Below are 25083 nucleotides of genomic sequence, written 5' to 3'. Positions count from 1 at the left end.
CTGAGTCTCTGAACAGATGTGAAGGTAGTTTACAAACGTATTGTCCTTTTCCATATTTTCACTGGTACAGTAGGATGGCTACGACTTTTCTGCTCTCATTTGAGAAAAGGTTTGTTCAATAAGGATAAGTCCTTTCTATATGTTCCCAAACTCAGAACTTCCCTCAAGCGGCGATCCAATGCAAAAAGTGGCTCCCATTTTGGCAGGTCCTGTGTAACCAGTTTTATGCAGTTGTCTATTCATTTGATTGGATGCCCTGTCAGCATTTTATAAAGGGGTTGTCTGATGGTTATGTACTTTTGTTGCAGTCTTTCAACTTTCCCTAAGATATATTACGCTGTATGGAGGTTATTAAGTCCCTAACTTTTGTAAGTAGGCAAACTGGGTGAACAGTCATGACCAACCAAGAAAAAAAAATTAAAAGTCCATAAATTCCATACTGCGCTGAGAGGAAAATCATTCGATGAGGTGGCGTGAGCACCCTATGTAGCTGTTTTTGCACCTCTATTAATCACTTAGTATCATCACTGCGAGACTGACCAAACAAAACAGATGACCCAGATTTTATAAAATTCACAGTTTTTTATTTATGATGGATGCAATCTCTTTATTAGAGAGGTTGTTTGAAGAAGACTTCCTTGGTCTTATGTCTTATAAGGGCAAAGAGACCAATTAGACCAGGGGTGTCAAACTCATTTTCACCGAGGGCCACATCAGCCTTATGGTTGCCTTCAAAGGGCCAATTATAATTGTAAGACAGTATAGTAAAAGTGAACCCCACAGGGGCCCAATTGGTAATAAGGTCCCCCATAGGGGCCAGTGACGCACACTATTATATATATATATATATATATATATATATACATATATATATATATATATATATATATATATATACACACACATATATATACAGACGCACACTATCACACACACATAACACAGACGCACACTATCACACACATATAACACAGACGCACACTATTACGCACACTATTATGCACACATAACACAGATGCACACTATTATGCACATATAAGACGCACACTATTACGCACACATGCGCACAGATGCACACTATTATGCACACATGCGCACAGATGCACACTATTACGCACACATGCGCACAGACGCCCACTATTACGCGCACAGACGCACACTATTACGCACACATGCGCACAGACCCACACTATTACGCACACATGCGCACAGACGCACACTATTACGCACATGCACAAACAGATGCACACTATTACGCACATGCGCACAGACGCACACTATTACGCACATGCGCACAGACGCACACTATTACGCACATGCGCACAGACGCACACTATTACGCACATGCACACAGACGCACACTATTACGCACATGCGCGCAGACGCACACTATTACACACACATGCGCACAGACGCACATATATGTATACACACACACACACTTCTGCATTTTTATACACATTTTATACTTACCTGCATCCAATATGGTCCCACTGGCAGGTGTACTGGCTGCTCTCAGTCCTTCTTGGGCCCCTGATGTCTCCCAGGCCGGCAGCCATGAACAGAGGGAGGGCTGGTGAGAGGAGGTCAGCGCTGACCAGGCTCTCACCCTGCAGCTGCTCCTCCTCAGCGTCGCTCTCATGTTCTCTGCACTCCCCTTCCCTCCTCCGCGGCCGTTGCCAGTCTGCTATCGGCACTTCTCTATTACTGTCTGCATTAGACAGAACAAGCCGAGAGAAGATCGCATACTGACAGCAGCACGGAGGTGAAGGAACTTACTGCACAGTCGGCGGGCCACATAAAATGAGGCGGCGGGCCTTGTGTTTGACACCTGTGAATTAGACCATAGAGAAGCCAGTGTGACCATTTGAATGAGCCCCATGTAATACAACATTCTCCCTGCATCAGCTCATCGCCAACATTTAGACGAGGAGTTATAATATCACAGTATTTTTTATAACAGCTACATTAAATTTCAATATTCTAGAATTGCGTTGTTTTATTTTTTTATGTGCCAATTGTCAAGCGGTACAGCCACAAGCCACTCTCAGTTGGCCAAGTCATATAGATGACGCACAGACTGGTGAGTCGTAATTTTTAAAGGGAACCTGTCACATCCCCACTCACCATAAACTAAGTTATGTACTTTTTATACTCGCCTGCTCTTGCAGTCCAGTGCTGTCACCCATGCAGATTGCTCAGCACACGAAAATCGGACTTTTCAGATTCTTGTGAGCACGCTTTTCCATACAAGTCTATGATGGGTTTCCTTTAAAGCACACATAATAGCAGTTTGCCTTTTACAGGTAAAGTGACCAACCAGGCTTGCTGTTAGACTTGGACTCATTCCCCTCAGTAAAAATGCTGCAATAAACTGATATCGAAGTTTTCCCACTGGTGGTTTAGTAATCTGTACTATATAATCATTCTGCACTTGCTGTAATAGAAAACAGCTCCCTGTACACTAGGTTCCTGTCTAGCCTGCGCAAGACTTGTACAGTTGCAAGAAAAGATAAGTGAACCCTTTGGAATTACCTGGTTTTGGGCATTAATCACAAATACAATGTGGTATGAGTGTTATCTAAATCCCAATTACAGACAGGCACAATCTAACTAAACTAATAACACTCAGAATTGTACCATGCTTGTCTTTTATTGAGTAGAATTGAGTGAACCTCCACAGTAAAGGAGACAAAGTAAGTACACCCTTGAATTTAATAACCCGTAGCTCACCCTTAGGGTTCAGTCACACGCATTTTTTGTTGCGCATGTTTATTGCGCTTGTGATTCGCATCTATTAGAACCAATGATTTCTATGGCAGCGTTCACATGTCCGATTTTTACCTGCGCAAAAAAGTTGCACCGGTAAAAAATAGGACAGTGAATTGTAAAACGCAACTAATTGCGGCATCAGGATTCTTTGGATGTGAAACCCCTGGATGCTGTCAAATCCAGGGGTTTCACCTAGTAGTCAATGGGGCCGGCGGCAGCAGCAGCGGCCACATAGACAACATACAGAGAAGATCGCGATCCTCTGCCACAGCTGGAAGCACTGGCTGCGATTGGCTGATGCTTAGCCAATCAGAGACGGCACTCGAATGGCTGTGATTGATTCAGAGAGCACTGGCTGTGATTGGCTAAGCGCCAGCCAATCAAAGGTAGTGCTTCCAGGAGGTGGGAAATTTCCCATTCCCGGCCAGAAGAGATGAAGAAGATTAGTGCTGGGGTCCGAGGAGAAGATGTGGCTGGGCTGACAGCGCTTTTAGGTTATGTATACTGTTTTCAAAAATTTTTCCTGCAGCCAGGGCTTAGATTAGGGCTTCGACAGTAGGATTTCCTACCGCATTTTGGTGTGATGCGATGCAACAGAGAGGAAGGCTCCCTAGGGAAACATGGGCTACATAACCTTATGAGTTGCAAGCATATTGCGTGACCCGCAAGGTTTTTGTGTCGGGATGTCACACACTCCAAAACATTGCACGTGTAAATTAACCCATTGGAAAGCATGGGCTGAATGAACGCACAATTAGTAGCATTGTCGCAACGCGACAAAATCTCGCAACTTTGTCACCCGTGCGAACAAGGCCGAAATAGGATAGTTTATCTGTGCATGACACTCCAGAGCGATGCGTGGATAATGCTAGAGTTGCAAGCTTCTGTGAAAAACATGCAGCAAGCAGAGACGGACCTGCATGCCCAGCGGACCGCCCGGCTTCATTTACAGGCGGTGCAGGAAATTTTCAAACATCTACTATTCAAGCATGCTTTTATATTCACTAACAGCAAAAGCAACGTGGGAAAGGTAGATATACCAGAATTGTGGAGCTGCTATGAGTTTACTATGATAAAAACCGGTGACAAGTCCCTTTTACTCGTGTTTTTCATATTTGTAAACAGAACCACAAAAACAGAAAATATGTAAAACACTCTGATAAATATGTTTTTATTCGGTAATTATTACAGAAATTATGGGACAACTTTGCATCACAAAAAAACTTCAGTTACATCATCTTAAAAATAATAAATTCCTACAATTGACGTAACAAATACATTACTTCACCAAATTGTAGGTTTTCTGTGATAAGGATTATCAAAAACTCTTTTTTTGGCACAAAATGTTCCAATCTAATACAGATTTACACATAGTATCCCTCCTCCACAAGAGACATCCTTTACTGCTTTTGCAGTTCCTATAATATCATCTATATATTTCATATCACCATCTGCATAAAAGTATCGCCTGCTTTTGCAGTCATGTACACTTCATTAAAAAAATAATCATCATTGCCTCATAATATATACTTTTATTTTATTAGTTGACTTTAAAGTCTCCTGTATCCTACATATTGGATAGGTAGCCATTTTTAGGGGTTCAGCTTTCATACTGATATAGTCTAGCGTTTCATTTGGACCAGGGACCTCACTGAGGCAATATATACAGTATCTGTTTGATTATAGCCATTAATATGACATATTCCCATGACTACTATTCAACACATGATCTGGCTAACTCTAACAGCTTTGCCTTTGGAGACATTTAAGGCATCTTAATAGGATATGACATCAACGGGTTTAGATCACTAGGACTCCAAACAAGTCCTAGAGAAGAAGCAAACCCCCCATTCTGGTATAGAAGTGGATGCAAAAAAACATACTGTGCTCTGTATTGATGATTCAACTTTTTAAAAGTTCAATTTGGCGGGTTTGGCGAATTTGGGCAAAAAGTTTAGTTCAGTCTAAATTAGTTCAAACCAAACGGGAGCTTCGCCAATACCCCTAAAACTGGTGCATAACACTGTATAAGGGCAGATTCAGACGAGCGTGGTTTTGTCCTCTTATACAGCCGTGATAATTACAGCCATGTAACGGGACAAAACGAAAACACTCACCTCTATGGGATTTCAGTGGTTTCGTTTTCACCACCTCTTTTTGCGCCCATGATGTGTACGACTGGGAAAACATAGGACCTGCCATGTCTTTCCGGCGTGTAGCTATACTATGTGTGGGAAGATCGGGCAGCACCCATCTTCCTATGGTAATTTTCTGGTGCGGAGTTTGAACTGCCATCGAAGGGGAAGAAATCTCCCTCGTTCAGGCGCAACTACGCTTCCTACCACCGAGTGTAGATGTGCCTATGGCAGTGTGAATAAGGCCTCTGAGCTATAAAGCTCTGTATAACACACTTAGGTCAGGCAGAAGTGTACCTAAGTACTTTTGAGCTATTTTTAAGGCAAAGTTAATGAAAAGAAGAAAGAATAGGAAAAAAAAAAGAAAGAGAAAGAGAAAGAAGACTATTTTAGTGAAATTGGCCCACAAGGACTGCCCAAGTTCGGGTTCACATTAAACCGAAATTTTAGCAAAATTTTACTTGAACCCGGCAGAGCAAACCGAGCACCCATACTCCTAAGATCAGTTGGGATTGAGGAGCTTGGGCCTTACAGATATGATATTTGGTTAATCCTTAATGTCTCTAGTGGAAAAACTTTGTTAAAGTATACATCATTTAAAAGAAAGAACTTGGAACCCCCCAAAATTAAAGACTGGATAAAAGAGCATTACTGGAGACTCACAGCCACTTATTCCAGAGTTGACAAGGCTCAGCAGTGGACTGGTGTCAGAAACTGTTAGTACGATTAGAAAAACATGACTGCTTTCTTCCAAAAAGAGTGCCATACATGTCCACAGGTTGTGTGGCACTGCAGCTTAGCCCAATTTAATTCAATGGAGCTGAGCTGTAATACCAAACATGATCTATCGGCACATCAATTTATAGGACAGTACCTTTAATGGATGTTACACATGGGGATAGTAACATCACTGATCCCAGTCATTGGCCATGCCCAGTCTGCCCCTGCGTGTAATTGACCATCCTGCTCAAATTTCAGCAGGATGAACTTTTTCAGCATTCTCTTATGACAATTTGTAGGGAACAGGTTGACTTTAAAGTAAAACTCTATCTTTAGATGTAATTTTCAGAATATATTAAGAAATTACTGCATTAAACCATTTTCAACACTCAGCAGCTTGGGTCCAATTTACGAACAACAGACTGTAGTTAAATGCAGTATCTAGTCTTCTGAGAAATAACAGAGAACATGCAAAGAAACTGAACCCATCTCACTCTCCTAATCCATGGCCGTTTGTTTGAATTTTTCCCATTGGCTGTGAGAACTGGGCAAAAAAATTGCGAGGTGCAAGGTTTCCCATTGAAAACACTAGGAAGCACTTGCTGATCCTTTCCTCGCATCCATGGGGAAATTGCACATTCCCAAGTGCGATATCGAGCCGTGTTTCAATATCGTACTTACCCGTGTGAAATTAGCCTTAAATTCGTTTTATAGGATGTAAAATTAATTGTTTATGTGATAGATGGAAGTCCAACACCAGGAACCCTAACGATTAACAAACAAAGGGACCGCAGAGTACCTCTATAGATGCTGTTGAGGCTGATTCTGCTGCTCAGCCCCATTAAAGTGAATGGGACTGGTGGGGGTCTCTGGGGCAGAACCCCCAGCAATGATACTGTACATTGAAGACCTATTAATGTTTGTTTTTGGTTTTTTTTTAATTAAATAAAAAGAAAAACAAAAACACTTTTTAGCAATTTTCTTAAATATTCTGAAATACAGTTCCCAAGATACAGTTTCCAGTTAGTGCAAATTAAGAGAGATACAATATATACAATAAATATTCTGCTATACAGTACAAAATTTCTATAATAAGGAACATTATACACAAAATCCAAGAAAAGAGTACAAATATGTTACTAAATACAGCAACATGAAGTGACGATACATTCAGTTTGAACTGGATTGTTGTGAAGAATTACATTTCTTTGGAGTCTAAATATATAGAAAGCCAAATGTAGGAATGATGTGAAAAGCCTGAGATACCTGATTTCTCTAGATCTACAGTCACTCATTAAAAATAAGCTGCACAAGGAATCCAAGGATGTGTATGTGGTATTTTGCAGCCTATTTACTACAGTGATTAGCAAAAAAAATATATTCTTTTCTAAGAAACATTTATTATTTGTAATCTACAGAACAACACAGAAGAACAGCAGAGGAGGATCACAGAGAAGAAGGACCCTACTGTATATTCTATTTGCAATTAGAATTTTTGGATTCTTTTCAAATAAAGTTTTTGTTTTATTGTTTTTTTTTTCTAACTAAAGACAGGTATAGATGTTAACACAGTGCAAAAGAATTAAATCTATGTTGAGTATGGATCCAACAGAACAGCCGGCTGTGCTATTGATCCATATGAAAAAAGAAATAAGGGTGGTCCATGGTTTGATACAAAAAACAGAAACCACATACAGTAGAGGGGGAGAAAACAAGAGAACCTAGGGCTTAGGGCTCCACAGTGAAGGTCAAATGAGGGAACTGATATGACCATTTAATGGCGCCATCATTTTATGTCACGTGATATGAATATTGTCAGCACACTAGGCATTGCTACATGTGTTTTCTATGCCATATCCTCAATTTATGACTTGTTGTGAGTGCTTAAAGTCAAGAGTTGAGAATGAGTGGTCTAGAACTTAGGACTGGTGGATTCCTGTAATTAACATGGATAGATGTCTGATTGCTGGGGGTCCCACCTCTAGAACCTGAATGCACTGCCAGCTTCCGTTTTCCCTGGCCGAACCGGTGAGCGTTGCTGCTAAGCCAGAATTTGCCCTGACCTCAGAAGGTCAAAAATTGTCCCTACCGCCACTTCCATTTGCTGGTAAACCAGTTTCAGATGCGCACATACTTAGTCACTGATCAAATCAAGCTTCTCTTTAGTGTCGAGGAAGGGGTGCAGTGAAGGCAAAGGGGGAGACCCAGGACCTCTCTAATGATCAGTATAGTTCCCTCAGGGCTCAGTCAATTATCATTTATCCTATGCGTAACTGATAAAAGTTACATGGGTTTGTCCAGGACTAGAAGATGGTCTGCTGTTTTTCTAGAAATAGCGCCAAGTCTATCCATAGACTGCATCTGGTATTGCAGCTCACTCCAATTCAAGTGAATGGAGTTGAACTGCAATACCAAACACAGCCTCAGGACAGGTGTGGCATTGTTTCTGGAATAACAGCAGACCCTTTTATCCAGTCCTGGGAAAACCCTTTTAATTCTTGGAATACTCTTTTGAGTTTCTTGAAGGCATATTTTTTCATCTCTCTACTTTTTGTGAAATGATGATAGAGGATATTGTCAATCTACATAGAAGTCGCTAATTTTTGTTGAGCAATGATCCAGCTTGGAACACTCCTGCCATGCTCTGAGCAGCCAAACACAGTCAGACACAAGCATGAATTCAGCTACAATATCTTCAAGGTGTTGTAAGAGATTAAAAATAAACCAGTTTTCTTTTCGAAACAGTGCCACTCTTGCCTATAGGCAGTACCCGGTATTGCAGCTTATCCCCATTCACTTTAAAGCAGATTTCAAAATTGGTTGCCTTAAGGTGGATTTATCATGGCTTAATATTGCAATAATTGTCTTTTTAAGTGCACATAAGTCTTGTAGAAATATTTACATTAAAGGGGTTGTACTAGTTAATTTTTTAAAATAAATCATGCTCCCTATGCTCACCTCTCATGGCTTCTCCTCTGTGTCCATCTCTACATCCTCAGGTCTCCGTTGTGACCCTGTATTGATTACCCAGCAGCAGCCTGTCTACAGGACACCCAAATGCTGAAGTCTGTGATTGGCTATAGCAGTCTGTGACATCCAATACACAGAATGCTACTGGATGCCAACACAGCGTCATAGCAGAGACCTGAGGATGCAGTACTGGGCACAGCGCAGAAGCCAGGAGAGGTGAATAGAAGATTGTTTATTATTTTTAGAAAAAAATTAAATTGGACAACCTCTTTATTTCATTTGGGAAATTGCAAGGAAACAAATTATGTTGTATTTTCATTATATATAATTAGAGATGAGCGAGCACGCTCGGATAAGGCAGTTACTCAAGCGAGCATCGCTCTTCTCGAGTAACTGCATTCTTGTCCGAGCAGGCTCGACAGCGAAGGTGAGTGGGGGGGGGGGGATGGGAGAGATCTCTCTCTCCCCCATCACTACCCCCCACCCCCCCTCCCCCGAGCCTGCTCGAATGAGAATGCAGAAGAGCGATGCTCGCTCGAGTAACTGCCTTATCCAAGCATGCTCGCTCATCTCTATATATAATATAGAACTGAGTCAAATGTATTGTGAAAAAAACACCTTAAGGCCGCGGTCGAATGAGCGATTTTTTAGCACATGAATAGGCTTTATTAGAAACAATGCTTTCCAATCAAAAGCAGTCACATGTCCTGTTTTTAGAGGCTAAAGTAATCACACCTGAAAAAGATAGGACATGTGAGTGCAAATGCACTCGGTCACGCAACTTTTTCTACACGTGATGTGTGATGTTTTTTGTAGCGCATCTATTTATGCGCTAAAAAAATCATTCGTCTGACAGAGCCCTAACACAAACAGAATTATCCAAAAAATTATATATCATACCAATGGTCTCCAACCTGCACTTCTCCTGTTACTATAAAACTGCTACTTATATTTCGTGGCATTATCCAGCTCTCAGGGCTAGTGATAAGTGAGCTTTTCAAAAGTTCAGTATGACCAGTTCGCCGAATTTAGGCAAAAAGTTAGGTTTGTTCCAAATTAGTTTGAACCGAACCAGAACTCCACCAATACCCCTGAAACTTGTGTATAACACTGTCTAGAGCCAAACAAGCCCAATATAACACTCTTAGGTTACTTAGCAGTGTTACTAGGTGTTAAGTACTTTTGAGTTGTTTTTAAGTCAAAGTTAATGAAGAAAAATAAGGGAAGAAAGAAGAAGGAGGAAAAGGAAGGAAGAAAAGGGAGAAAGAAGAAGAAATAAAGAAGAAAAAAATATTTTCCTTTTTCCATTTTCTTTCCTTTCCCTTTTTTTCTTTTTTATCCTTCTTCTCTTCCCTTTTCCTTCTTTTTAAAATAAGGAAAAAGAAGAAGAGGGGAAAAAAGAAGAATTTTAGTGGGTTCAGCTGAGATGAATGGCCCGAGGTTTGTGTTGGCGTCAAACCAAACTTTTAGCAAAGTTCGACCAGAAACAGGGTTTTACTGTTTAGGTTCATTCAGTATTACTCAGGACATGTGGGGATCTGTAGTTCTACAACAGCTAGAATATTATAGGTTGGAGACCACTGCATTACCCAATTGTAGTGTATAGGAAGTTCTATGGACCCACACGCTGGTACTTTTTGTCCTTCTAGATAACTCTCCACAAAATTGATGTAAACCTCAAATCGCTGTACGGTTTTAAAAAGCTACATATTAATAAATATATTAATAGACATCTAGAAAGTCTATTTAGGTCTAACGCCTGTGCCATTAATAAATACAGTGTACACTAGGAGAGGGGAATCAAATCAAGTGAAAAGCAAAACTGGAGCTAACAGCAACCAATTATTGATCTGAAGTCTGGTTGGTGTCTATGAAGAACTTCTCTCTTTTTCCATTTCCGCAGTGCTGATGACTATTTCCTACTGTGTGGGAATCTATAGCTGACTTAGGGCTACCAAACACGACGTATCACACCCATATTTAACTGTTCGTATTATGGAGGCAACACTAAGAATACTAAGTGCTGCTACTGAACCAAACTTGGATCACTATAGAATATTATGGTAAGCTAACATCTGTTTAGTAGAAGCATGTAGGTCTGGGCGTTACATCCATAATGCGCACCATTACACATGGATGCAATATGCCTAACAAATTCGGCTCCAACCAAACTACAATACATCAGTAAATAACATAAATATCGGTTCTGAGCTATGAAACTAGAATCAGTGGCACAACTGTATATTCCCTAATCAAGGAAAGTAGTAATACTTGAAGGGACAATTCCATCAATGCTCAACTGACCCGGTTCCGCTCACTGTGGCGAGGCAACAGGAGGACATAAAAATTAAATATATGCAACATGTGCTTAATAAATGGGCCACAAGCACCATTGTCATCATCATCATCATCATCAATGTAATCTTCAATAATGTTATATGCATGGATTTAAGACTGTACACATTTCTAATGCACTCTTTTGGAAAGCTCAGAACTTCTAGATGCAAAATGCCAGAGTCCTCACAATCATTATAAAGTATTTTCTTTCTTTGATTTTTTTTGTTTCATTCATAGTGTAGCTATCTCCCCAGTCTAAATCAGTTGGCCAGTATTACCTTAGTTAGTTTTGGTTACTTTTTCCTTTCTATCTGAAACTTCTGACCTCTTTCTCCTCAGATGGTCATGTGATGTTAATTCTGACCAGTTCAGATCTACTTAGGTTTATATGTTCAGCTTCTAGTCCCATTTATAATCTGTCTGAGGCTATTACACAGACTCTGCCATAGAAATTGCCTAGAGGCGAATACAGACACTCCTATCACACAGCTCTTGTCAAACAGTTATAATCGTGGAGATCACAGCTCATCCTCCAGACTGTATACTTATGGTCTGTAATGTATTTAGAAGACTGTAGAAGGAAATGATATTTATAATTAAACTGTGCACCCAGCAGGCAGAAGTGGTAGCATCAGGATGGTGCCTGATAAGCATCAGACAGGGGGCAGCACTGCATGGAAGTAACTGCAATATACAGAAATTTCCAAAGTGTGACAGACAATCAGGTAAGGGGGCAGGGATGGGAACATGTGTTTCCCCCAGACTGGCCCTTTAAGCTTACACATCCTCTATTCCCGTGTCCCTATGATAACACTTCCAGTTCTATGTTCTGGCAATTCATTGTTATATAAGGGAATTTTTGCAAGATTAATGGACCAGTAAATGTAGACATTGATGTCTATGGTGATGTCTACATCAGCTAAGAGTCTACCCTCTGAAACTTATGTTTTTTCAATTTCACTATAAACTTTGCGGTTCTCATTTGCAGATATTGGGTATATAATGAATAACGTAAAAGAAACCTAATAAACCTAAAAAAAAAAGTAACAAAGCCTAGAAACAAGTAATCTGGTCCTGTGCCATGATTAAGTACCATCATGTTGAGCCTAAGCCACATTTTCATGGGTCCACTGGAGGATCTGTTGGTCATTTAGTGGAAGAGCCCAACCCTGGTCTGTGGGATAACATTGAGCACAAGTGGAAGTGGTGACATGAGGGCATAAGTAGAGCGGTATGCTCCGTATCTCTAATTTGATCCACACTAAAGGGAATTTAGTCTACCCTGAATTACAAATCGTTATATTTTATAATGATGCTTGATCAACTTGCATTTCATGTCTAGTGTTCTTATCTTACTCCTTAGTATTGAAAGAAAACAACAAATCTTGATACTTTTCCAGCAAGGGTTGAAGAGGTGACACTTTAGTAAGTTTCTAAGACGTCTCCCTAGCTGGCCCTGTGCAAACAGTATTCATTTTCAGTGTCTAGTGAGCTGTTGTATCCGGATGAGGGATATAGTTCTCTCTTCAGTATCCTGTTGACAATGTTGAGCAGAACCTTCTTGTACTGCTGACGTAGAAGTGAGTAAACGAAGGGGTCCGCGGCGGCTTTACTGTATGCCAGGCACTTACTTGCAATACCCCAGTAGTTGTTTATTCTTACATATGGAAGAAGCTCTATTAACCTGGAAGACATGAAGAAAACAGAAGATTTGATGAATAAGACCCATTTATCCATAGTCAATCTGCAGCCCCCATAGACAAGGTCTTGATGACTATTCCTTTCAGCATTAGACATTATATACATTATATGAAATTCACAATTTTTACATAAAAAAAAACTGAAAAGAAAATAACACAGGATGACTCACATTTCTCGTTCTGGTTGAACTTTTACAAACTGGAACCTTCCCTTTCCAACATTAAAGAACAGTTATTTGTTAACCCAGTAAAAGGGGAGTTTTAGCTTAAATGTACAAGAACCGGCTGCAAAAGGTAATATAATAACAGTAATAGAAAGCCCATGGTTTCACAGGACTTAAGTTTGTTAAATCAAGATTTTGCCACCTTGTGAAATTGTCATTGTGGAACCTCAGTGGATGATTGATGAAAAAGCGTACATTTTACGATGTTTTTGTTTAACTAAGAGAAATAGTTTTGCACCACTTGTGTGGATGTAGATGATGTGAGGCATGAAGTTTATTGTAGACGCTATGGGGATGATGAGTGTGAGGTATAGCATGTAGTTACATAATGCATCCACTTGAGGGCAGAAGTGTTTTGATAACAAACCGCACTGCATCAGGCTAAGATGTGTGTATATTAGATATGATCATTCGTATAAAGAAATTTCTGCATCTAGAATGATTACACTTTAGAACAAGTCATTGCGTTCACTTGCTGTGATCCAGATCTCTTGCATGTGGCTGGTCTATGAGTCCTTAAAGTATTTGGATCCATAGTCAACCCCCTGCAATCCTGTGGTCCTGGGTTAATGCACATAAATAGGAACCATACATTGAATGGCTTCTTTTTTAGAGATGCCAGCTCTTTCATGATGGGAGCTTCACTGTATAGAAATTGGACCCATCACCCCCAAGTGCAGCATAAAATCAAGTGGACCAGTTTACCTTTGATCATTTTCAGTGTGAATCCATATTAGAATGGGGAAATCAAGCAAACAGAGCTTCTTTGAATGAGGCCTAGTCATCGGTGCTAGACTAGCCGTGGTCAGTATTTCAAAAACTACCAGCCTTGTGGGCTTTTCTCATGCAACAGTGTCAAGAGTATACTGAGAATAGTGTGACCGAGGGAAAACTTCCAGCAAACTAGATTCTATGGATGTAGACAACTAGTTGATGAAAGGGGTCAAAGGAGGATGTCAAGAATTGTTCTGAAAACAGCTGGTGCACAGTCAAGCAAATCACAGCCGAATACAACGCTAGTGCTTCAACTAATGCCTCCAAAAGCACAACTTACTGTTCCTTAGCACGGATAATCTATAACAGAAGAAGACCTGTTCAAGTGCAATTACTGTCTAAGAGAAACAGAAAGGCAAGACTTCATTGGGAGATAAAGCACAAAAATTGGATCACTGATCAGTGGAAAAACATCACCTGGTCAGAAAAATCCAGATTGAGAGGGTCAGAATTTGGCACAAGCCTCATGAGTCAATGAACCCTTCCTCTCAGGTGATAACAGACTGGTGGTGTAATGGGTGGGGAATACATTATTAGCACTTGCTGAGTCCATTGATACGCGTTGATGGGCATCATAATGAATTGCTACGCTTCTGAAGACCAAAGGAGGTCCAACACACTTCCAGGTAGATGACTTTTAAAAAGTGGCTATTCAGTATATGTATGAAAATATGATTGTCAGTCGTCTCGCAGAAGAACACGACCATCAGTGTATCTCCGGTCTACAACTGCTGTTAGCAGAAAACTAGCACAAGTGCTAAGAGAATCCGCTTGCTTCCAAATAGGCACCGAGAAATGACAGTGAAAACCTCCTCATTCACATGGGAACAATTAAGTACAGAACTTGCTGCAAGCGCTCACTGCAGGGTGTTCATCCTGGAACCAATCAGCTCTGTAGCTTGAAGCTATTTTTCCAGCTGGGAAAATACTAACATTGAAAGTGACCACTTGACACTGAAGCCTTAAAGGGGTTGTCTCGCGGCAGCAAGTGGGGTTATACACTTTTGTATGGCCATATTAATGCACTTTGTAATATACATCGTGCATTAATTATGAGCCATACAGAAGTTATTCACTTACCTGCTCCGTTGCTAGCCTCCCCGTCTCCATGGCTCCGTCTAATTTCGCTGGCTTCTTGCTTTTTTAGACGCGCTTGCGCTGTGCGGTCTTCTGCCTGGTGAATGGGGCCGCTCGTGCCGGAGAGCTGGTCACCGCGTCGTCATCGTAGCTCCGCCTCCGTCACGTAGTGCCGATCAGCCAATGAGGTGGCTGTATCGGCAGTGGAACGCGGAAGACAGAAGAAGAAACTCCACGGTGCACCATGGGAAGACCCGCGGTGCACCGTGGGAGATGACCAGCGGCGCCATCTTTAAAAGAAGAAAAGAAGAAGCTGCAGAACGCTGATGCAGGTAAGTGCAATGTGCTTGTTTAAAACTAACACATGCTTTCTTTTTCACAGGGCATAATGCAGGGGTCCATTTAAAAAAACAAAAAAAACCGCTTTCGCCGCGAGACAACCCCTTTAAGAAAAGGTGTCCATGAGCTCATCTCCTGGCAATACAAAGGCTGTACTTCTTGGATGCTGTGAGTAGTTGTGTTGGGAATAATCCTTAAAAAAAGAAAATATAAATTACAAGTTTCCCCCAAGGGGTTAAGAGCCACAGAATGAAGAGACAAGGGGCCAAATGGGGCTGACTAGTTTCTATATATATTTGGCATATGTCGTAAAAGTTGTGTCACTACATAAGCAGTCATTAAAGGTTGTGCTTTCTATATTCGATGAATAGCTTATGCCAAGATGAGGCAGCATGTAAGCAATTGTGATTTAGTGATGGAGGCTTCCATAGCTTCTGTATAGGGACAGGGCAGTAAACTATAGATTGACTTACTGCTACGTTGTCTGCTTATATACACATTATTTGCACATAGCTGATGCTTGAATAAGATGCATAGTAACGTAATATGTTAGGCTGAAAGAAGACAATGTTCATCCAGTTCAGCCTGTTTCCATCGCACCTTGTTGATCCAGAGGAAGGGGGGAAAAAACAAACCCAATGAGGCAGAAGCCAATTAGCCCGTTTTGGGGGAAATAAAATTCTTTCAGACTCCATAGAGGCAGTTATAATAATCCATGAATCAACATTTGAAAGTTGCTACCTGACTCCACGTCCCGGATCAACAACCATGCTGGTTACTGAATGTCTATATCCTGCAATGTCGTAGCGCTTCAAAAAGGCATCTAGTCCCCTCTTAAATTCCTCTATTGATTTTGCCATCACCACGTCCTCAGGCAGAGAGTTCCACAGAGGGGTAAAAAACATTATACTGTACGTGTTAGAACAGTCAAGAAAATGCATGATTTAGTTTTTTTGCACTAACATATGTTGTTACTTTCTATGTACCTTACTGTCTAAAGGCAGATTCCTGAATGAGTGGCTATGCGACCTATTTTGCCCCACATTTGGGTTGAATATATACTTTTGTTACATTTCTGAGTTAGGCTGTCCAAGATCCTGTCACATTTTATAGCAAATGCTGCCAGCAGTGCTGCTTTCTCTTGTAAAACGAGAGACACCATGATGGAAGTCGACAAATTCCAATCTAAGTCAATGAGGTGCATCAGACACCGTAGGTGTCCGTTGTGAGATTGATCTATCACAGCTTTCATTTCATTTTTCTGCTGCTATGACAGACCAGAAAAATGGAACTCGCAAAGCAGATGTGAACTCAGCCAAAGTGACATCACTTATAAATTTAAGGCCTATATCTTCTTCCCTCTATATTACTGCAAGACAGACAGCAAAATAGTCCTCCTCTAGAAGAATGACAACTTCAGATTCAGTAGCTGTAATACATTCCAATAGTGTGCACCATGTTGCGGAATACACTATACTGGAGTCTCATATTGATGCGTCATGGAGAAGTATGCTGATGCTCATAAATCTCTCCTATTGAGTTATAAATGGGTTTTCCAAGTTATATTTTTAAAATATGTTGCCCATGCCCAAAAACAATAAACCAGCCTATATTCTTGCATTCCGATTCCCAACTGCTTCAACGTTGCCTCTTTAATCCCACTGCTGGATCTGTTTACTGTCAGGACCAGCGGCTCCCGGGGCCTCTGTGCCCGCACCGCTGGTCCTATCATCCGGGCAGCTGAGGTGTGGCGCAGGGGAGCCCCGGTGTTGGTGACTTTCCCTGGCTGCTAGGGTACCGGGCGCCGGCTCCGGGCGCACGCTCCCATGCTCAGGGGGTGGTGCCTGGGTAATCGGGTTGCTAGGGATGTGGCAGATGCCGTCCCCGTTGCCATGACATCCTGATCAGCATGCTCTGCACTCGCTGCTGGATGTCTGGGTCTCTGCACTCGCTGCCTTATGTCTGGGTCTTGCTGCTGGCAGGCTTCCTGCCCCAATGAGCAGCTGGGGCGGGAGTTCTGACAGCATTTAAACGTCTCAGTTTCCATCTAACACTGCCAGTATATGTTTGTCTCCAGGCTACACTCGCGTTATTGGATTGTAATCCTGGCTTTTGAGCCACTTGCTTCGGACCTGACCCCGCCTGACCCCTTGTACTGCCTTATTCTCCTGCTGCTGACCCAGATCGCCTGACCTTAACTTTGCTTTTGCCTGACTCCTTGTACCTCGTCTCACTTGTTGCCGACCCGGATAGCCTGACCTGCCTTTGTGTTTGTGTGCCTCCTGGTTTTGTCTGTGTATGTGACTCCTGCCCCGCATCCCTAGTTAGCGTAGAGACTGTCGCCCAGTTGTCACCCTAGGGCTTAGCCTAGGGGGGGCAAGTAGGTAGGGACACGGGTTGTGGGAAGTTTTCAAGAACTCCTAGTTACTCAGACCCCAGTTCCGTGACATTTACAAGCTGCAGAGTCATCCTGTGAATGGAACATCACAGGCTGCTGCAGCCAATTACAGACCTCAGTGGTCAACCAGACGCCTCGTCAATAGGTTCACTGCAGGCTCTAAAGAGAGCAGCAGTGGGGAAAATGGAAAATCAGTGCCGTAGCTATGGGGACCCAGGACAGGTGGGTATAAGCTGGTTTATTGTTTTTGGGTACTGGCAGCATTTTTTAAATAATGTGTGACTCAGAAAACCCCTTTAAGCTGGCCATACACATTGGTAACATTGGTCAAACCTGGGGATTTTTTGTGGGATTGGCTGGCTATATGATATGTATGGGCTACTTCCAACTGTCTCTCAATGGCAAATATTGGAGAAAAGGAAGACTGGGTATGTTGGAGTTCAAGATGTCTGATCCTTTATTTTCATGGAGCTAATTTGCTGCCAGACGTGTCTGGCAACTGCTTGTTCCCCTCTATCCAAGCACACTCGCCAAAACTTCTCTCCATATTCTTATCATAAGACTGAGGTTGCACAACAGCATTTGCCAACCGTTGTATTACTTCAAAATTTATGATTGACTTGTTGAAATCAAAATAATTCAGTTGGCCCATTTTTACCACAACTACCATACAAATGTTGGCTTGCAGCCCTATCCTTATAGGGGAAACCAAAAATGGAACTAGAAGCTCCTGAGTCCTGAGTCACAATGCAAAATCTGAACAATGGCTATCCTCATACCATACATGCCATTTATAATACAGGAGTCTTCATATGTTGCATGGAGGTTTTGACCCTCCTCAGGCTTCAGGGCTTGGGTGCGACTACTACTTCTATACTTCCAAAGGTACCAAGAATTATTATGTAGTTTGTCAATATCCAAGGATTTCTTAATTGTCCTAATATATTAGTATACACTATGATGATGCGTTTTGTACATTATTCTGTTATATTTGTATATAAGGGAAAACATAAATGTTTAATAAGGTTTAATTTTATTATTGCAGCCCCTTTTCATCTTCCCAGGATCCGTCATAGATTCCCCTCGAACCATCAGCTAAAATAGAATTCCATATTTCTAGATGTATTCTCAAGACAAATAGCCACAAACAACATTTAACACGCTAGTTAACTAATCAATATGCTAAATCCCTAATTAAAGAAGCTCCATCGGCTTACACTTTTGAATCCATATTAAATTGCTAAATTATCTTTCAAGAAATGAAAGCTTGTGGAGAAAATATGACAAACAAGGTAAAATATATGCATGGCCTAGATTCAATAAAGGTTGGGTAGGCGATTGTGTTTGCTGAGCAGAACCTGCCAGAGGTTTATGTACATTTTACAGAACACTGTTTGGAATTACTGTACATGCTAACTGCAATGATCTGTTGAGGAGATTGATTAATTCCAAATGTTGGGTTCTATTGCACTAGTAGGACACTAACGGCCTCTTGGGTCTAAAAGTATATATACCTTCCAGAGATGTAACCTGAAGCTCCTGGGCCCCAATTCAGGAACCCCACTTACGATGCGCCATTTATAATACTGGTGTCTGTTCATGTAGCAGATGGATCTTTGGGCCTCCTAAACCAGGGCCTGGATACAACTGCTACCTCTGCATCCCCTGTAGCAATAGTATGCACTACATATCAAGGTGATGTACAAGTGCAAAAGGTTAAATACACAGGTATATATATATATATATATATATATATATATATATATATATATATATGTGTATATTATTGCTGGACATTATTTATGTTCTTGCTAGAACCTTTAGAAAGGTCACATGGTTGTTGTTTTTTATTTTAAATTAGCTGTTTTTGTTTAACCGGGAGTAAGCTGTTTGTTTGTTGTCTGATGGGCTGGGTATAAAAGGCAGGTCCTGTTCCCAGGCTAGGTTGTAACTCAGCAGTTGTTATGGAGAGCAGAGAGTCTTATGAGGAATGAGCTGCCCCTGTGCTACTGGAGAGATGGCTCTTCCTCTACCCGAGAGACAGCACAACTTGGATTCCTGGCGTGAAGCTACCCTGCTGTTGCAATGTGAGTTCCTGAGGGACGTCTACCGATCGTCCAAGGAAACATTAGATTAAATTACCATCTGCAAGTGCTGAGCTGTCACTGAGAGAGAGACCATCAGTGAGAGCAGACACACTAACTGTCAGTATCCGCTTATGGTCCTATCCATACACTTAAACTACCATTTATTGTATTGCCAGGAATTCCAGAATTTCCAAAGTTCCCAAAGTATAAAGTAGTGCCAAGTTTTAAACATATCCCATACCATATCCACAGGATAGAGATTGACGGTGTGATCATGGGGGTCCGATGATTGGGACCCACACAGGTCACAAGAATGGGGTCCTGCAGTGGCACAACTCGTGTCCAAGCCCCTGAGCCAGGGAAGGGGGCAAGGGGAAGCAGGAAACCCATTCCCTTAAACTCCAACAAACACTGAATAAACTTTAACATCTACTCATGCCACTGTCTGACAGGTTTCACAACGTGTATATCATGCCCAAAGTCTCCTCCAGCATCCTGGCTCTCAGAGTACTGTTTGAGCACCAGAAAACCCAGAGATGGGGGAGAAGTCAAGTACACTATACTGTGCAACTTGTCATATAGCAGCATGAGTAGGTGTTAAAGTTTATTCAATGTGCGCTACAGTTTAAGGGCTGGGGGAAAGCAGTACGGGCAGATTGTGAGCTTGTAGAGGCACAAGTGCAGATTCTGAGCTTGTGGGAAGAGAAGGGGGTAACTATTACTGAATGGGGCATGCAGGACATTATTAATGTATGGGCTCAAGGGGGCACTATTACTGTATGGAGAACAAAATAGGGCATTATTAATGTATAGGGCACATAAGATTGATTATTACTGTATGGGGCACAAAGTGGGGCAATAATACTATGAGGGGCACTGAGAGGGGTCATTGAAGAGAGTGGCTAGATAAAGAGAGTGTCAAGAAAAATATCATGGCTGTTAGAAATCCTCATGGTGATATGCGCCCATATAAAGAAGAAAAGGGAAACTGGATAATCCCAATTGGAGAAAGCATCACTTGTAATTCACTGGAGGTAACTGCACTGTAATCACTATTACCGAGATGTTTTGCTGTATCTGAGCTGGCGGAAAAGGGGCACAAGCTGAACTTTTACACCAGGTCCATGAGCCTTTAGCTATGTTGTTTGATTCACATGTCTTCCCATCTATGAATGGTGCTAACGTCAAGCATGTGCTGCCAGAGGTAGCCAAATACAGTGCTTGGCAATCTCTGACAGCCCCATAAAGATGCTTGATCACCACTGTATGGGTACTATACAGGTTGGGAGTACTCCCCGCTATATAATTTCAACCAAAGGCTCTGACATATACGAGTATAAAGCCATACAGTAGCATATGTTGCCCATTGTCTACAATAAAAATAAATAAATCTTGTTATTTGTATAGCGTTAACTTATTCCGCAGCGCTTTCAGGTAATTTATTTATTACTCCCCACCAAGCTGGGTACTCATTTACCGACCTTGGAAGGATAGAAGGCTGAGTCAACCTTGAGACGACTACCTGAACCATGAGGGGATTGAACTCGTAACCTTCAAACAATAAATAAAAGGTTTATGATAATATGTTTTTTTGTGGTGACCCACTGTATTATGTATATGTTTAATTAAAAAATAAAAAAAGACATACCAACGCATGCCAACTTAATGGAGGCCTATGTCTGGTAAGTGGGGGCTTATACGAGCTACCTTTGTTATATGCACTGGGGCTTTCACAATGCATATGTTGAACATGTGAACAGAAGAGTTGACATTTGCTTGGTCCACAGCAGTACCTGTTTTCAAAGGGGAAAATGTTCAGGTTAGGGTACAGAACCGGTTATGAAACCTTTGCACTAGAACCAACAGTTTGTTAAAACATCCCTGTTCTGTGGGAATGGATGAAAAATGCTCCTCTAATTGTATCAGTGAGGGTGATCAATGAGTGGAACAGGTTACCACAGGAGGTGGGGAGTTCTCCTTCAATGGAAGTGTTCAAACAAAAGCTGGACAAATATCTGTCTGGGATGATCTAGTGATCCTGCACTGAGCAGGGGGTTGGACCAGATGACCCTGGAGGTCCCTTCCAACTCTACCATTCTATGATTCTATCTTGGTTGGAAGCAAGCACATTTGCTTCTGTAGTCCAGCTCTGCAGTGTATGGGAGTGGAGTGCTGAAGAAGTTTTGCTTCTTTCCTACGTGATTTATGGATCATACTTTTACTTAAGTGCAGAGAAGTGTGCTGAGGTATTAATTCTCATATTGTGTGGTGTCTACGCTATCATTTCATTGAAGCATGGATATGTTCTTCTTTAACTGCATTCTTTTCGAGTTATAAATGCTGAGGATAATGTGGATTCACAGAGGCGTGAAACTCGAACGTACCTATGTACCTCTGAATCATACACTGTCATTAGCATTCACAAACACACAATAGCGATTTTCAGGTCAATTCGTGGGCTGTGAGTTTTTAATCAGTGAAATCTGCTGTAATAGAAAAATCATCAACCAACAAACTTGTGAGCATCTAAGTGCCTTGCCAAGAAATTCTTGGCAAATTTTCATCAAGATTGTTGTACGAAAACATAAACAGCTCAGCAAATCCACAGGTTCATTAACATAATGGATATCCTGAAATAATACGTTACTCATCATAAAACATCCTCAAGGCCTTCTTCATTATAAATTGGAAAATAACACTGTGTGTATCTTAAAGGGGGTTGTCGAATTTTAGCATTGACGGTATACACTTGGATATATCAGTGGGGGACCAAACATTAGATCTCCGACAAAATAATGAGCGCCATGGTGTTTGTTGGAGGTCTCCAAGGTCAGACCTCGTCAAATACACATAAATAGCATGTCATAGAGAAGTACCATTCATCTTAAAACTTGAAAACCCCTTTAATAGTTTGAGGTTTTCCACCAATTTTATATTCTCTGTATACTGATACATTAGAAGTTGGAGCAGAAGCCAACATTTGGTCATTGTGCTTGTTTTACTTACCAAGAAATTATCATTTCCCAGTTTTATCCTGGTAGCCATTATGCAAGACTGAAACAAGACATACTGCCATTTTGAACTAGAATCTCCAATCCTGATGGCAGATAGAATGCTTAATTAATGGCACAGTGATGGTGACAAAGATATCAGTTTCTGAGATTTTAATTCAAAAGTTATAACAGATATGTTTGTTGCTTATATTTTGCAAAATTGGCCACCATTAATGAAGTTTCTCTAAATAGATGAAACAATTACTAAACTCTAGCTTCTGATTTATTAATAGCAGACATTGCTCATTCATCAACCTGTGATCCATCTATCTCTGCTGAAGATCTAATCAAAGAAGTTTCACTAGAGCCCTTCCAGGACTGTCCACGCTATTATGTCACATTCAGTTAATTGACAATGGAATCACATCTTACAACTTGACTGACAATCAATTTTTGCTTCTGAATTAAGTGGTGGGAAATATCCATAAAGCAACCAAATACGTTTTGAACATTATAGTTTAATAGCACTTTTTGGTGGGTGTATATTTTTCTATTTGTATTATAAAGGGTTTGTGAAAAATAATTTTATTTCTTTTTCCACTAAATGCCCAATACAAGAAATCATACAGTATATTGACATGCACAATTAAGGTACCATTACACAGGAAGACTGACTGTTGGGCACAAAAGCACATGACAGCCGTCTCACCGGCAATCAATCCTGTGCGCTCACGCAGAATCGATAGTCATTTAGAGAATGAGGCGGAACACACTAGAGATCCATTCACTGCAAACAGGCAGTCATCATAGATGAACAACTGCCTGTTTACACAGACCAATAGATGCTCTTTTTTAGGTGAGACGCTCCACCCATTTCAATGGGGCTGACAGAGTGTTTGTACTTGGCTATCTCCAGCAGTCCCATTGAAAGTGAATGGAGCAGCATCACACATGTGCACTCCACTAAATCTCCTGCTCACTGCAGGGATACAGTAAGCCTACAGTGAGGAAGGGGCACACAGACCCCCATTTTTAGAAACAGTGGAGGTCTCCGAAGCGAGACCGCCACCAATCATAAAATTATACCCTATCCTGTGGTTAGCAGATAACTTTAGATTTTGGAATAACTCCTTTAAGTAAGTCCCATTAGTGCCCCCATCCAAATAAGACTAAAGGTTCCCATGCAATCAATCAGAAGCAGGTAGGGTTATCAGCTGTTGATCACAGCTGATAACCTGGAGGAGGAAGGAAGAGGTTTTTAACCCCTTCTGCCTTCCCCTTTCACTAATACATAGTGCTCAATGAGCGCTATGTACTAAAGAGTGAAAGTGGAAGTGTTTCTTCCACTATGCGAGCCGGCAGTTAAGTGACCGCTGGGATTTCCTGGCACAGCAGAGCTACAGGGTCCTAGCAGACTCTGATTAGCTCTACCAGACACTATTGTCACTATAAGGGATGTTTCTCCCTGTACCTGGGGCTACATTGGAAAAATTTCAAATTAAAAAAGAAAGAACATGTAAATGTTCCCCAGAGGTCTTATATGACGTCATGGGGAACATAGATAGTAAAAAAAATAATTACATACATCAGTAAAACAAAATTACAGAATAAAACAACAATACATACATAAGAAAGAAAATAACAGAAAGCCGACGCCAACAAAAACCGTCACTGTATTCTCCATGTAATCCAAAACCATACATACTATATGTCAAAACGTCCGAAACAAAATGAGGAACCCATTCCTATGCTTTATTTTAGCATAAATGTGATAATTTTTAAAAATACAACTATAAATGTAATTTTTTTTTAGCTTTTTACCTCCAATAAAACTGAAAAACAGAAAAAAAAAGTCAATGAAAAAGATATTTAAAAAAAAATCCCTATATTTCATGAAAAACAAACGCAGTAAAAATATTTTTGGTAGCTAAAGGAAAAAAATAGAGCAGTTAAACCACCACATGGGTAAAATCCCTAAAAAGTGTCTGGTCTTTAAGGTACAAAACAGCCTGGTCCTTAAGGGGTTAAAGGGGTTGTCCATCACTAGCATAAAATCACTACTGTCAGTGCAGCCAGCGTAAATCGCTCATAGGCCCAATGTCCATGGGCAGATTTTGGGGTGGGGATATGGAGGCAGGAACTAACAGTACATTGTTCTGAACAGTTTAGTGTTATCCTCCACCCCTGCCTGAAACCCCTCCCCTTTGAGCTACATTTGAATTTTGGCTCCACCTCCACATCCCTGCTCCAGATCCACCCTCTTCCTTACCCCAGTTTGCATATGAATTCTCGCCTCTTAGGACGAGTTTCCGCAGGCTACCCAAACAGCAGTCATTTCATACATCCTGGACAATCCCTTTAATGATTTCAGTGAAGTAACTCTTTCAGTGAGAACTTCCTCAGGCAGAGAATTACATAGTTTCACTGCTGGTAAATTACACTAAAGAATCCCCTTCTATGTTGCTGTGGAAACCTTATTTTCTCTGGATGTAGATGATACCCCCTTGTAAAAGTCACAGATCTGGGAATAAATAGTTCATGGTAGAGATGTCTGTAT

General features: G+C 41.1%; 1 protein-coding gene across 1 annotated transcript in view; it reads right to left on the bottom strand.

Annotated features, from left to right (window-relative positions):
• Window positions 1–12380: 12380 nt before the first annotated feature.
• The window catches only part of GPR78 (G protein-coupled receptor 78), a 39424-nt gene continuing 26721 nt past the window's right edge, over window positions 12381–25083 (bottom strand). The window contains exon 3 of the mRNA XM_066574651.1: window positions 12381–12618. Within this exon, the coding sequence (XP_066430748.1) occupies window positions 12381–12618 (238 nt within the window). The remainder of the gene's footprint in view (window positions 12619–25083) is intronic.

This window comes from Eleutherodactylus coqui, chromosome 7 (assembly GCF_035609145.1).
Source record: "Eleutherodactylus coqui strain aEleCoq1 chromosome 7, aEleCoq1.hap1, whole genome shotgun sequence".
Classification (NCBI taxonomy): domain Eukaryota; kingdom Metazoa; phylum Chordata; class Amphibia; order Anura; family Eleutherodactylidae; genus Eleutherodactylus; species Eleutherodactylus coqui.
The sequence above is the reverse complement of the archived record's forward strand: the minus strand, read 5'-3'. Positions and strand labels throughout refer to the sequence as shown.